Below are 14,642 nucleotides of genomic sequence, written 5' to 3'. Positions count from 1 at the left end.
TGCCGCCAGGGGACCCTGGGGTTCACAGCCCTCTGAAGTTGGTCATTCTGCCCTGGAAAGAGATCAGATTCTGCGGATTTTCAAAGAAAACTAAAGGCATGCTCAAGGTGTCTGTTTGTTTACTTCAGAGGTTGGAGGGGGGTTGTTTTTATTCCTCTGGCTGATGAAGTCTTGAAGCTGAAAGAGCAACTGAGCTTCTGAGATTGGGTCTCTGGAGAAGGTGCAGAGAATGAGCAGGGAAGGTGAGGGAGAGGGTGCAGGGAGGAGGCGGCCTGTCCCCAGGGCATGCCTCTCCCTGGGCTCCCTGTGTGGCTGCTGAATGGGCCCTGCCGAGTCCTGCCCACCTGGCTGCCTTAGCTTCCTGCCTCTCCCTTTTTTCCCACTAAATCTGGCCACAGAGGACCAGCCCCTGACATAGCACCTAGCCCTCTGCCATCCTGGCTACAGCCGTGGGCTGCTGGTAAGTTCTAAAGCCACTTTTGAAACTTCTTTTTTCAATTTGTGAATTTCTCCCCCTTTGGGATATTGTCATTTCTCCCCCAGGGCACCCTCGCTGGCTGCCTCGCTCCAAGCACTGTTTTGGTCTCTTTATTTTCTCTTTCTCTAGGGAGTGTGATGTCAGTGTCCTCCCAGCTGGGGTTTCTCCTAATTGCATGATTTGCTTAGAGCTGTTCACTGGGATAGGGGATGCTCCAGACAGATGGAGCTGGCTGGTCCCCTTCTGGAGCCACCTAGGCTTGGGCAGAAAATGGGTTTCGCTTTCCAGCCCTGTAGCAAAGCCCCATGTCAAACCAGGGGCTGAGTCAAGATCCTAAAGGTCAAGGCAGGGTTCCCCTGGCGCTTATAGGCACAGTTCTCACCCACTGGCTCAACCAGACTAGGATCCTGGGGACTCGATGGGGGAGGGAAGCGCCCATGCTCAGAAGAACTGCGATAACTCTAATCTGTTAAAATACCTGGCTTTCTTGCCTGCCTTTGGGTGTGTTAAGTTGCTTCGGTCGTTTCCGACTCTTTGCAACACCAAGGACCGTAGCCCATCAGGCTCCTCTGTCCATGGGATTCTCTAGGCAAGAATACTGGAGTGGGTTGCTGTGCCCTTCTCCAGGGGATCTTCCCAATCCAAGGATGGAACCCAAGTCTCCTGTATTAGCAGGTGGGTTCTTTACCACCAGCGCCACCTGGGAAGCCCACCTTCTCGCATTACCCTTTTCATAGTCCCCTGGGATGAGTCTCACTAAATGCTTTCCACATTCCATCACTCTCTCCTACCCCATCACAGACCAAGGATAAGGGCAAATGTCTTGAAAAACGGGGTCACTGGGATGATTGTCCCCCAAGAGGAATCCTAGTCATGTCTTGCCATTAATATCCTCAAAGCGCATCCCTTCTCAGCTGTGAAGATCCCAAGGTACTAGCAGGGAAACAGTGGAGGAAGAGAGGGTCTTCCTTCCCAAAGGCTGCCTTGCTCCTCCCCCCAGCCTTCACGTCCCCCCCCACCAATCCTCCCCACCCACTCAAGGCACAGCAAGCTCCCGCAGAAGAGGTACCGGCAGATTTAGAGAATGCCATCAAGAAGACACTAGAGAAAAACCACTTTCCAGAGCCTCCTGCTTTGAGGCCCATGGTCTTCCTGACCACCTTCCCCTTGCCCAGCGGCCTTCCGCCCCTCTCCCCAAGTCGCTGTCCCTCGCAGTTGGCGGCTAGGGTGCCGGGGGCGCTGCCCGCACACGCTGGCCTCCAGGATCCCTCTGGGAGGATTTTATCAGAGGTGAACATCAAGGGATGGGGAGTCAAGCCCAAGAAGGGACAGTCCCTCAACCCTGCAGAAGTACCGCAGAGGCCAGAATGCACTTCTAACCTATCTCCCGTGTCGGACGAGATGCCTGGGACCCAGGGGTGGGTGGGCTTCCCGGAGCCGCCCCGCCCGGGCGCTCCTGGTCCCGGGCGGCCTGCGCTGGACCTCCGGACCAGGCGGGCTCTAGGACTTCTCCCCACGCTGGCCAGGAGAGCACGGCAGCGTCCTCGTCCCAGTTCTGGGTCCCAGCTCTGCTGTGCGAGTCCCCACTGCCCGTATCAGTCAAAAGACATCCTCAAAAGATAGCCTTCCTGGCTTCCTCACAGAACACCCCTTCATCAGAGTCTCCACTGGAGGAGAGAAGGGAGAGTCAGCTCTCAAAATCCATTTCCAGAATGCCATTTGAACCAGAAAGTGCAAAACTGGAAAAGACCTCTCTTTCTTATGGCCGTAGGTTCCAAATAGAAATGACGTGTAAAAAGTACACTGAAAATGTAAAAAGTTGCTCAGAGGGAATTAACTACAAGGTAAATATACTTAATTCTTTAAGGAACTTGATCCAGATATTTTCCTTTCTAGGGACAATTCAGATAATTTTTCAGTGAAACTGGATGATCTTTGGATATTAAATCAAAGGGGATCAGAATGACAATCTCTTGATTATTAATTAAGGAGATAATTAAGTAGCTAAGGAGATTTTCCCGAAGCATCCTTTCTTTGTATGCAGATGACCTTGGGGAGGCTTTATATGCAAATAAACTTTGGTGGGAGGTGCCCCACAATAGGCAAGACTGAGGGCCTGCTGCTGCTGTTTGGTGGCTCAGTTGTGTCAGACTCTTTGAGACCCCATGGACTGTAGCCCGCCAGGCTCCTCTGTCCATGGAATTTCCCAGGCAAGAACACTGGAGTGGGTTGTCACTTCCCTCTCCACAGGATTGTCATGACCCAGGGATCGAACCCACATCTCCTGCATTGGCAGGCAGATTCTTTACCACTGAGCCACCTGGGAGCCCGAGGGCCTGGCCATCATCTCAGGAGACTCTGATTCAGTAGCTTCTGATGCCAATTTTGCTTTTTCTTTTCAGTAAGTGTGGACCTTTGTGTACAAGAGAGAGTATCATGGTGGCCTTCAAAGGGGTCTGGACACAAACTTTCTGGAAGGCAGTCACTGCGGAATTTCTGGCCATGCTTATTTTTGTCCTGCTCAGCCTGGGATCCACCATCAACTGGGGTGGAGCAGAAAAGCCATTACCTGTCGACATGGTTCTCATCTCCCTCTGCTTTGGACTCAGCATCGCGACTATGGTCCAGTGCTTTGGCCACATCAGTGGTGGCCACATCAACCCCGCTGTGACGGTGGCCATGGTGTGCACCAGGAGGATTAGCATCGCCAAGTCTGTCTTCTACATTGCAGCTCAGTGCCTGGGCGCCATCATTGGAGCCGGAATTCTCTACCTGGTCACGCCTCCCAGTGTGGTGGGGGGCCTTGGAGTCACCACGGTACCATCTTTAGCTGTTGTTTTCAGTCTCGGACTCCAGGCAGCTTATATGGAGTGCTAGATGACACCCTGGTGACCTTAGAGTCTTTCCTAAAATTGCTAATTTATTCCCAGGGGTTGTCTGATAACTCTTGATAGGGGTGCAAACTGATTCCAGCCACACTGAATATATCATATAGAGTCATTATTTGCTGTTGAATGACTTGAATAGCACTAAGTCTGGGCAGCACAAAAATTGTGTTGGGTTCTTTTTTCCTCTTTCTCTCCATCCCAGTGACTGCATTGACTATATATATAACATAAGACATTTTTATTACAATTATTTGTTGGTTCACTAGCAGAAGGAACAGTTTTATTTGTTACCATGAACATGAGGTTTAAAACATCAAGGGTCACACTCAAAAAAATGAATTGGCATTTGATCCTGGTTTTGTTCTTAGCTGATTAAGTATATCATTTGTTAGCTCAGCACAGGCGTTGATTAAAAAACCACACACAGTTAAATTTTAATTGAAGTATATATTAATTAATTTAAACCTAATTAATAAATTTAATCTTTGCCTTATAAAATTACAAGACTCTCAAGAAACTCTTTTATAACTTAAGTGCAGCAGTAGCATATTTTGCTTTCTTTGTAGAAAAGAACATTCAGCACAAACTCCCACTTGGTCATTATAAGATTAATTAATTATCTGTGCTGGCCCAAAATAAGTATTTATTTTTGAGGGGGGAGATGCATCTCTCAATCAGGGGTGGAACAGAAGACTCAAACTGACCATCAGTTTTTATAGGAATAAAATGTGCCTTTCACAATGATATGTTATCACAGAAAAGGTTCTCTTGTCAATTCAGATGGAGTATTTTTCTGTCTCCAGGTTCACGGAAATCTTAGCGCTGGACACGGTCTCCTGGTGGAGTTGATAATCACATTTCAGTTGGTGTTTACTATTTTTGCCAGCTGTGATTCCAAACGGACTGATGTCACCGGTTCCATAGCTTTAGCCATTGGGATCTCTGTTGCAATTGGACATTTATTTGCAGTAAGTTTCCAAGCTCCTTTAAATAACGGATCCACGTTGTTTAGCCTCACCCTTCAGCTGGCCTGAAGATGTTGCGTTTCACAGCTGTAGTTCTTTAGTATCCAGCCTCTTCTGTCCATTTTAGGTTATTGTTTTGCTAACTTTGTGATGAGAATGTTGCTAAGGCTGCTAACCTTCCTCTAACTGACTTGGCCAACAGTGACATAATGCCATGAAGGCTACCTGTTAGCCCTGTTTCAGCAATGTCTGAAGTTGTGTTCTTTTCCCTTGTAGATCAATTACACTGGTGCCAGCATGAACCCCGCCCGATCCTTTGGACCTGCAGTTATCATGGGAAATTGGGAGAACCACTGGGTAACCATCATGTTCATTGTTCCTATTTTCCTAAAGTTGAGGACAATGAGCCATAGAGCTTTTTTTCCCATTATTTTGCTCACTAGTTTCTCTTTCACCCAACTGTAACCCCCCCACCACCACTTTATTACCTCTTTCATAAAGACTAGGGACAGACTGGGACAGATTTTATCTGCTGTAAAACATTTCATATCTCTTTTGAGCCTTTAGTGATAGTCTTTTTTTTTAACCGCTGCTCTGCACACTGTATTCTGATAGACTTTGGCAGAATATATTGTATATGGAGGTTGCCTGGCTGTAACAAATTAAAATCAGGGTGGTGAAGTGAATATGATGTTTAAATAATTGAAAGTAAACCCTTCCCAGCAATGACACATAATATGCTTGCAAAACAATAAAAAGAAGAAAAAGAGAAATGCTTAAAAGCACATCGCAAAAATATTTACCCTTCTTGTTTACAAAAGCGTGAACCCAATTAATAGTATAGGAGTTGGAAGCATTTGAACTGCAGATGGTGAGGAATAGATAGTGCCAGAGCTTATGCTATTATCACCATAACCATAGCTGGAAAAATAAGTGACTTTCAGGAAAGACACAATTCTCACACCTCATGCCTACCCTACTTAATGTGGGGGCAGTGCTTCTAGAGAGCAGCAGTATCCATTAATACCACAGTCGATTTCTTTTCAATTGTTTCTTACCAAAAAGAAATTTAAATCCCTTAAATGAATAATGTGACAGTTCTGAAGATCTTTTACATACTGACTTACAACAACCAATAAAAATAGGTATATATAAGCCAGCTTCAAATGGGGCTAACTTTTATCTTCATGTATATGTTGTGAATGCTCTTTTACACCTTTTATTTTTAATTCACGAATGTAATGTTTTTTGTTTTATTGCTGTATAGTTGATACACAATTCTGTGTTAGTTTCAGGTGTACAGCAACGTGATTTAGTTATACACACAAATGTATGAATGTATATATATATTCTTTTTCGATTCTTTTCTGTGATAGATGTCGCTTATGTTTTAATGTCATGCATACAGGGGTTATTAACCCAGTCACATGCATTCATCCGTGATCTATGTTGCAAATGAGAAGAAACTGCCCCACTGCTATGTGCTTTCACTTCTAAGAAAAGTGTACCAAGTCTTTATGAGTAATCTATCCCATTAAATAAAAGCATGAACATCAGTGATCAAAAGCAAGGATTTGGACCCGGCCATGAAAAAGCTTAGTCAGCAATACTATCCATGCAATTGGTCATTTTGCCACTGAAATTCCCATGTATGTCTCTAAGGACTTGCCACATTAACAGGAATGGAAACGCAGTATATAGATCTCAGGGCTTCCCAGGTGGCACTAGTGGTAAGCCACCTGCCAATTTGGGAGATGCAAGAGACACCGGTTCGATCCCTGGGTCGAGACGATCCCCTGGAGGAGGAAATGGCAACCCACTCGAGTATTCTTGCCTAGAGAATCCCATGGACAGAGGAGCCTGGTGTCATGGGGTCACAAAGAGTTGGACACAACTGAGCAACAGAACACAGTATATAGATCTTATGATAAAAGTTCAACTTTTAGTTCAACTTATACACTCAAACAATTTTTCTATTTGAAATTTAGAAAAATGAAAAATTTTAATCCATGAGGACTTTAAAATGTAGATGAAAACATGTGTTTTTATTAATTATTTGAGTTGTGATACACTAGTTAAAATTTGAGTGGCAAAAAAAAATCCTTAGCTTGTTGACTGAATCTAAGGTTCCCCTTGTTGCTATAACACTTAATCCTACTGAAAACTAATGTCCGTTTTGTAACAATGGTTGTGTAAAATTAACAATTAAAGTATATCTGTAAATAGGTAGACTGATAGATGAAAATAGCAAGATATTAATGATGAATTTTGCGTGTGGTATAATAATATTTTTTAGTCTTCTTTTCTGGATTTTCTGGATTTTTAGCAGTAAAAATTCTTTACCTTTATGAATTTTAAAAGTTAAGGGGCATTATAACTTTGGAAATAGCAACTTGAAACTGAGATTTGTTTTGAGAGCATGCAGCCAGATGTCTTCTGAATAAGTGTTTTGAAGGAACTGTAATTATTTAGCAGTCCTTTGTCTCTCTTGTGGAATTTGGAGCTTATGGAATAGAGCATACCAAATGAGATCTTACCAAAGGAATGTAGCACAAAGACATTTAGAGGAGGGCTCTCATTTCCCCTTTGAAAGGGCATTAAGAAGGTCAACTCTGACATGATTTCTTTCATGTTCAAGATAAGGAACTTGGTTCTTGCAGCCACTTTGTCAACAATTTCCCTGTAAAGTGTATGTGTTCCGCTTCAGCTTAAGTTTGAATTTTATTTATACTGTGCAATGAGGGTGCTAAATGAATTTAATTTCCACAGAGTGGAAATTTAACCCAGAAGCATTCATCTGATTTTTTTTTCCAAATGAGAGAAGTGTAGCATGTGTGTGTGTATCTGTGCTAAGCTCTTCGGTCGTGTCCAACTCTTCACGACCCCATTGACTGTAGCCCACCAGGCTTCTCTGTCCATGGGCTTCTCCAGGAAAGAATACTGGAGTGGGTTTCCATTCCCTTCTCCAGGGGATCGTCCTGACCCAGAGAACGAACTCCTGTCTCTTATGTCTCCTGCATTGGCAGGCAGGTTCTTTACCATTAGCGAGTATAATAGAAAACAGCATAATGGTTCGAAAGAGCTTTGAAATCAGACAGACCTGAAATCCCAGCTCAACCACTTGCTAAGCATAAATTTTTAAGCAAGCTTCTTACCCTCTCTGCATATCCATTTTCATACCCATAAAATGGGATAATAATAATATCTATCTCAAAGATCAGTTAGAATAAAATGAGTTAATACAAGTTAAGCACTGAATACAGCCAGCCCAGAGAAAGTACTCAATAAACAGTGTTTGGCATGCTGCAGTCCGTGGGGTCACAAAGAGTCGGACACAACTTAGTGACTGAACAACTGTTGCTCAAGTCCATCTGCTGAATGAACGTCTAATGCTCCACAATCTGAAAGTGAAAATCTTAGTTTCTCAGTCTTGTCTGATTCTTTGCAACCCCATGGACTGTAACCTAGCTACCAAGCTCCTCCTCTTGCCTGGAATTCTCCAGGCAAGAATACTGAAGTGGGTAGCCATTCCCTTCTCCAGGGAGTCTTCCTGAGCCAGGTCTCTCACATTGCAGGCAGATTTTTACTGTCTGAGATCCTATAGTCTACATGTACTCTAAAGCAAATGTTAGAGTTTATCCAATCTCAAAACTTAGTTTATTCTAGACACATAACTAATATGATAGAAACTTCTAGTTATTGAATTAAAATCCTATGGGATGGCAAATCCTCTACTCACCATCATCCATAAACTCAGCACAGATTTTTCCACCAAGTCATCAGTATAAGAACCATGAGGATAAATGCACTCTGCAAGAAGATCAATGGACAAACCTTGAGGTTTTCTCTTAAAACAAATCACCAAATTTCAGAGAAAAAAAACATGTAACATAAGGAAAGTGACTTATAGCCAGCCTAGACCCATACATCTTTAAATTGTCTAGGAAACATGGAAAGGAGCAAGTTACTATGAAACTGGAACTCTTAAGTACTTTACAAGTATTATTTCAATTTAATCCTGACAACGGTGAGGTGTGTATTATTATTATTCCTGTTTTGCATCTGATGGAATTAAGTGTTCATGAGGTTATGTAATGGATGCAAGCAGTCACAAAATTGCTAAGTGGTAGACCTCAGATGCCATTTATCATGCTGTACTGAATAATTAAAGACCCAAGTGGTACGATCTGTACCATGATTGTGATTATGTAGAAAACCAATATAAGATGGCAATATTAAGAAAACAAGTATTGATACTTTCCAGAAAATTTTTTCTCTATTTTAGTTAAATAAGTTTTAGTGTCTTTTTAATTTATAGTACCACCAAAGAGGACCTATCTTTCAGGATTATCTGAAAATGGAAAGAACATAATGAAAGCAGGAAAAGAAAAGAGGAAACAGTCTTCTTATTTTCTGTTCAAAATGTTATTTAGTAATATATGGATCTCAGACGTAGATTTAACGTGCTTTCTTATTTTGTTTCCAAGGGTCTCTTTTTATGCATGCCATATTTGCTCTCAATTTAAATCAGCAAAGTTCTATATTCATGCATTGTTCAGAGAAATAGTTTTACTCTACTTATGCTCTATAACTCTTCCATCTTTCTCCCAGATATATTGGGTTGGACCAATCATAGGAGCTGTCCTTGCTGGTGGCCTCTATGAGTATGTCTTCTGTCCAGATGTTGAACTCAAACGTCGATTTAAAGAAGCCTTCAGCAAAGCTGCCCAGCAAACAAAAGGGAGCTACATGGAGGTGGAGGACAACAGGAGTCAGGTAGAGACCGACGACTTGATTCTAAAACCCGGAGTGGTGCACGTGATCGACATTGACCGGGGGGAGGAGAAGAAAGGGAAAGACCCATCTGGAGAGGTGTTGTCTTCAGTATGACTAGCAGGCAGCACTGAAAGCAGACAAGAGCCCTTAGAACTGTCCTCAGATCTCCTTCCACCCATTAAGGAAACAGATTTGTTATAAATTAGACATGTGCAGGTTTGTTGTTTCATGTCATATTACTCAGTCTAGACAGTAAATATTTCATTATTTACCAAGGAGGACTGGAAGAAACCTATCATGAATTTCAAATCTAAAAAAAAAAATCTTTTTGAAGTATCCCCAAAGCAAATGTGTATCTAGTTTATCTATTTGACATTAATTGATAATCAATTTAAAATGCTATCAAGATTTTGTTAAGGCTTGCCTGACATATCTATCACACAGACATAACCTATCAGCTTATTTCCTCTTCCTTGTAACTGGTATTGCCAATCCTCATCTGAGTATTTATTCTTTTAAATCCAGTTTGTCAATGGCAAAATGCAGAGTATGTCACAGAGTCTTGCACATTCGAGAGAGGAAAATATAACAAACTCTTTTACATGCAATCCCTTATGTTTAAACTACCTTGGCAAATGAATATTAATGAGTCATTGCTAATGAGTTGTTTTCATTTATATTTCAAATACCCAACTTTCAACCCAAACTCAGTTCATAATATTTCTTCCTCCTCCTCACTGTCTCTAGGGTAAATATGGATCTAAAGCCCAGAAATTTGAATAATGTTCATAAAATTCTTTATGTTTATTCACCTAATAAAACATCTACATCATAAGGTACCTATTGAGACTCAGGACAAACAGACCTGAAAAATTATATGGGGGTGGGTGGAAACTTCCCATCATACAAAAATCCTGTGGAAAAAGGCAATCTGTAGGATGGTTTCAGATGATCTGTTTTCAGTGCATGTCCTCAAATACACCACATGAGTTTAACAATCTAAACTTGTAACCACTTAACCATTTGCTTATTTTTTTTTAATTTATTGGCAAAACTGGGTTTTTTTTTTTTGTTTGTAATTTTGGTTAACTGTACTTAAACATTAGCTGAGACATATTTTTGATAACAAGAACATAACTAGTTGAGTTCTGAGTTTTTGTTAATTATTAAGCTCTGCTCATTCTAGAAGGTGTACACACTGGTCCTGCCAGCCCCAATCGCTGCTACCCTCCCACTTCTCATGACATTTATTGATAATCTTCACTGTGCCTTTGTTGATCATCTTCATTGTACACGTAATGATATTTTAATGAACTAAAATGCACGAAGGACAAGAACAACAAGACTGCAAAATAAAAGGGTGAGGACATCAAAATCCTCTCTATTCCAAGCTGACTAGATGACAGTCTTTCATTTGTAGAGATACTGTATGTAACCCAATGTGGTTTTTAAGAATTTTCATTATTGACTCATTTGTTTGTCAAAATAATTTGGGTTTTTTTTTTTTTTTTTTTCTGTACTGCTTTGCCTTATGTCGGTAAAATTGTCTCTAGAAATGCCAGTTGCTGTCATCTAAACCCCAGTCTGTTCTAGCCTTTGTTTTAGACAAAGAGCTGCAAACGTCGATTTCACTGAACAAAAGCTAATAGTAAAGCAAAAACCTATCACTGCAAAGAGTGGCTTGTAAATAGCTGATAATCAAGGGCTTTCTTCTCCCACACACAGTTCCAACTGCGTGTCACTTTTCAGTGTTAATGGCAGCTGTGTGTCTGTTGCAGTGAGATAATGGACCACTATTAAATCTGATTTTCTTCGGTGCTAGGAAAGGAATGCATAAGGTTCCAAGAGAGGCATCACACCAGGGGAGTCCCCAGAAGTCCCACTGTCATCTTTTTGGCAGGTGCCTAAATCCCAGGTCCCTTTGGTGGCCGTCCACACCCTCCATCACTGAGGCTCGCTGCTTCCTGCTTGGGACAGCATCTATAGGAACTAGGGTGTATTTCTAAGGATGGTTTATGCCCATCTTTTCATGTTTGCTCAATATATCATTAAAGGCTTAAAACTGGGAGTGGTTTAGCTCAAAAGATAATGCTATCAACCATAGGCAAACATGCCAGTTCAAAAATAAGTTAGGTTAGCAAGGGAAAGGGTCTTCCCTGGTGGCTCAGATGATAAAGAATCTGCTTGCAATGGAGGAGACACAGGTTTGATCCCTGGGTCAGGAAGATCCCTTGGAGAAGAGAATGGCAACCCACTCCAGTATTCTGGCCTGGAGAATTCCATGGACAGAGGAGCCTGGCTGCAAAGAGTTGGACACAACTAAGCAACTAACACACACATCAAGGGAAAAAAGGAAACATTTTGAATACACTTAATGTTTACTGGTGTAGGATCATTTTTATTCAGCCATATGGTTTACTTCTTATACAGTCAATTTTACACTTACTTCCAGTTAGAGCATTTGATAAGCTATCACTGGAAAAAAAAAAAAAACCCTCATGAATTATATTTTGGTCATTTGTTTTCCAGCAACAAGCAGAGTACCTGGCACATAGTAGGTATTCAAAACAAGTGTGTTAGTTGAGAAAATATATATATACATTTCATTTGTGATTTAAGGATATAAATAATTTTCTTTTCATCTTTATTTTGTTCAATATTTTATAGAAGCATGAGTTCAAGGAGTACTAAGGGAAGGCCATATAAATGTAAAAACCATCGAATATATTTTTGCCTTCTACTATTTTAGGGGCATGCAGCGAATGAAAGCTTCTGCACTTTCCTTTCCCCGCATATGAGACAACATATTTTGTATTTCACTCAAGGCTCTACCAGTAAAAAGTAATGAAATTGTACCTTTCTAATGACATCTATGCAGCAGGGGTCTTTTGCCTTGTGGATGACACCAAATTATCCAAGTGTATTAAGAGACTGGGGCTTTTTCCTTTAATCCCTTCTTATTAATGAAGTGCATCGTGCTGCTCCCAGGAGAGTGCTGCTGACAGATATACAGAAAAGAGATCAGAGAGAAAAAACTGGAAGGACATAAATGAATTATACCCAGCCAGGAAACGATGCCAGCCGCCTCTTCCCTAAGGAAAAGTACAACAAGCACCCCCCGCCCCAATTGTAAGGTGGTCCCTACATCACAAATGTATATAGTTTGCCAAAGGAGTACAAAGGGTAAGAGTTATTTTTTAAGTTTCCAGGGCTTTCTTTAAAATTGGGGGTCCAGAGTTTGAAAGTATGTTTTCATTGTAGAAGATGACATTTTCTTCAAAGAGTTCTCAACTTTTATACTGGAAGGAAGTATTTTCTGGTATCTAAATAGTTGCTTAAATGTAACATTCTTACACTTCATTTCTGCCATTTGATGTTTTTCCTATATTCTTGTATTTTCCCCCTTTTGATCCTTTTACTGATGCAGTTGGTAGGTGCTGGCTCAGTCTTGAAGATTTCACAAGATTAGAAGTATTTTGCTAACACATTTCCCTGGTGGCTCAGACGGTAAAGAATCCGCCTGCATTGCGGAAGGCCTGGGTTCGATCCCTGGGCTGGGAAGATCCCCTGGAGGAGGGCATGGCAATCCACTCCAGTATTCTTGCTTGGAGAATCCCATGGACAGAGGAGCCTGGTGGGCTACAGTCCCTGGGGTTGCAAAGAGTCGGACACGACTGAGCAACTAAGCACAGCACCCAGCACATGACGGAATTAAGCCATCTAATTATTAGAGGTCTGATTCTAGATAGCACAGAATATTCTTCTTAGACCATGAAACCAGGCAACTCACTTACTGATTTAAACTCCATAATGAACCAAAATATTCCAAAATAGAATAGCACATTCAAATACTAGAATTGATCCCAGTGAAGCTCTCTGTTGCAGCCTGTTGACACTGTTTCCACATGCTGTGAACATGTGACAGATAAATTGCCTTTGTGACAGCTAAGAATGACAATGCGAGCCCAACAGACCAACTTATCAGACAAGAGAAAGCTGATATAAATTCTCATCATAAGCACTATAGAATATGCAAACTCAGGCTATTTGATACCTGAAAGTCATTCTGTCTTTCCCAATATGTTGATGGCATCAAAATTATTAGAAAAGTGTGTTTACTCTCTGGAAAGTGTAATGTAACACTCTCTTTACCCCAAATTGTGTACATTTGCATTGCTTTCATAGTACTTTACAGATCACTCCAAAACAGCTGTAACTTTTGAAACCCTCTTCCCTAAAATACATGCAAGATATTTAATCCAGGGCTTTAAAACTGTGGCTGCTCACTTTGTCAAATGACAATAATCTATGAAAATACAGATAAAATAAATGTTATGCAACATGTACGATTAACATTAAACTTTAAAGCAGTTATAGCATTACCTATGCATGTTAAAACTCAAGAGCTAAAAAATACACTGAATTTATATAACCCATCAGAATGTCTTTCTAGATTCTCTTCAGGATTAATTAAATAAACATGCAATTTATAAAACTATATAAACAATTGTTTATCACTTTTATGACTCAAATCACAATAAAATTGTAATTCATGATAAACTGGTGAGAATAAACTGAACATATGGTTATATTCACAATTATTCATTAACTGAAATGTTATTCCAGTGTTAGAGCTAATGTTAAGGAGATTGAAACTGTAATGTCTAATATTTGGAATAATCTATTAAAGTGTTAGCACTGTGGTTGATTTCCATGAATTATGTTGATCTCATATTACTAAGCTTGTGCAAATAAAGTGTTTAATATTTTAAAAGGTAAGCATTGTGTTTGATGATTTTGAAAATTCATCCACAGCTTTTGCTCATTTCATCTTGAAGCATCATTGAGAAGGACCGGGAGGTTTAGATATTTGAGTACAATTAACACCAAATGAAATGGTTGTGGAATCCATATAATAAAATATATTTCTGAGAGCCTACAGAGTACACAGTATGTTAGGTCCTCATATAGACAGTGAAAATGTTTTTGTGGGCTTAATTCTAAATGTTCACATCTGTGCAAAACAGACCATTGAATATCAGCTATCATTATAGAGAGTCAAAGAGTGAAGACTTAAACAACTGTGACTCAAATGAGGCTGGTATTGCAAAATAGACGATCCATCCTCAGGGCATTTGGCAAATTCTGCCTACCCAGATGGATAACGTAGCCTCAGTGAGTATCAGTTTACTCCCTTGGGTTCTCGGTTGGAACCTCTCAATTTTGAGAGGTTACAGACCTTCAGGGAAGGATTGAGGACAATCATTTATGTAACATGCAACCCATCGGAAGAGTGGTGAATGCTGCCTTTAAGAGCCAGGTGGATGTGAACCTTTTATTGCATTTGTCACATTGTAGTGAAATCATTTGTGTAGGTTTCTGTCTCTCCTACTAGGTTTTAAACTCCTTAAGGGCTAAGACTATGTCTTATTCTCAGCACTGAGAATTAGGCTTGACATTTCTCTCAATAAATGCTTGTTGCATAAATTAATAAATAACTTAAAGAATATCTCAATCATTAGGAAATACCACAAA

General features: G+C 40.8%; 1 protein-coding gene across 4 annotated transcripts in view; it reads left to right on the top strand.

Moving 5' to 3' along the window:
- AQP4 (aquaporin 4) overlaps positions 1 to 13,886 on the top strand; it is a 60,809-nt gene extending 46,923 nt beyond the window's left edge. For 3 of the 4 annotated variants that reach the window (XM_010828950.1, XM_010828949.1, XM_010828952.1), the window contains exons 2-5: positions 2,881 to 3,295; positions 4,170 to 4,334; positions 4,608 to 4,688; positions 8,943 to 13,886. In XM_010828950.1, the coding sequence (XP_010827252.1) occupies positions 2,915 to 3,295; positions 4,170 to 4,334; positions 4,608 to 4,688; positions 8,943 to 9,221 (906 nt within the window). In that variant the 5' untranslated portion in view covers positions 2,881 to 2,914 and the 3' untranslated portion in view covers positions 9,222 to 13,886. Of the gene's footprint in view, positions 1 to 2; positions 461 to 2,880; positions 3,296 to 4,169; positions 4,335 to 4,607; positions 4,689 to 8,942 lie in introns of those variants that run through there. The other variant, XM_010828951.1, reaches the window with a different exon arrangement.
- Positions 13,887 to 14,642: the final 756 nt, after the last annotated feature.

The sequence above is a fragment of the Bison bison genome, unplaced genomic scaffold (assembly GCF_000754665.1).
Source record: "Bison bison bison isolate TAMUID 2011002044 unplaced genomic scaffold, Bison_UMD1.0 scf7180017864498, whole genome shotgun sequence".
NCBI lineage: Eukaryota > Metazoa > Chordata > Mammalia > Artiodactyla > Bovidae > Bison > Bison bison.
This window is presented reverse-complemented; position numbering and strand designations above follow the sequence as displayed.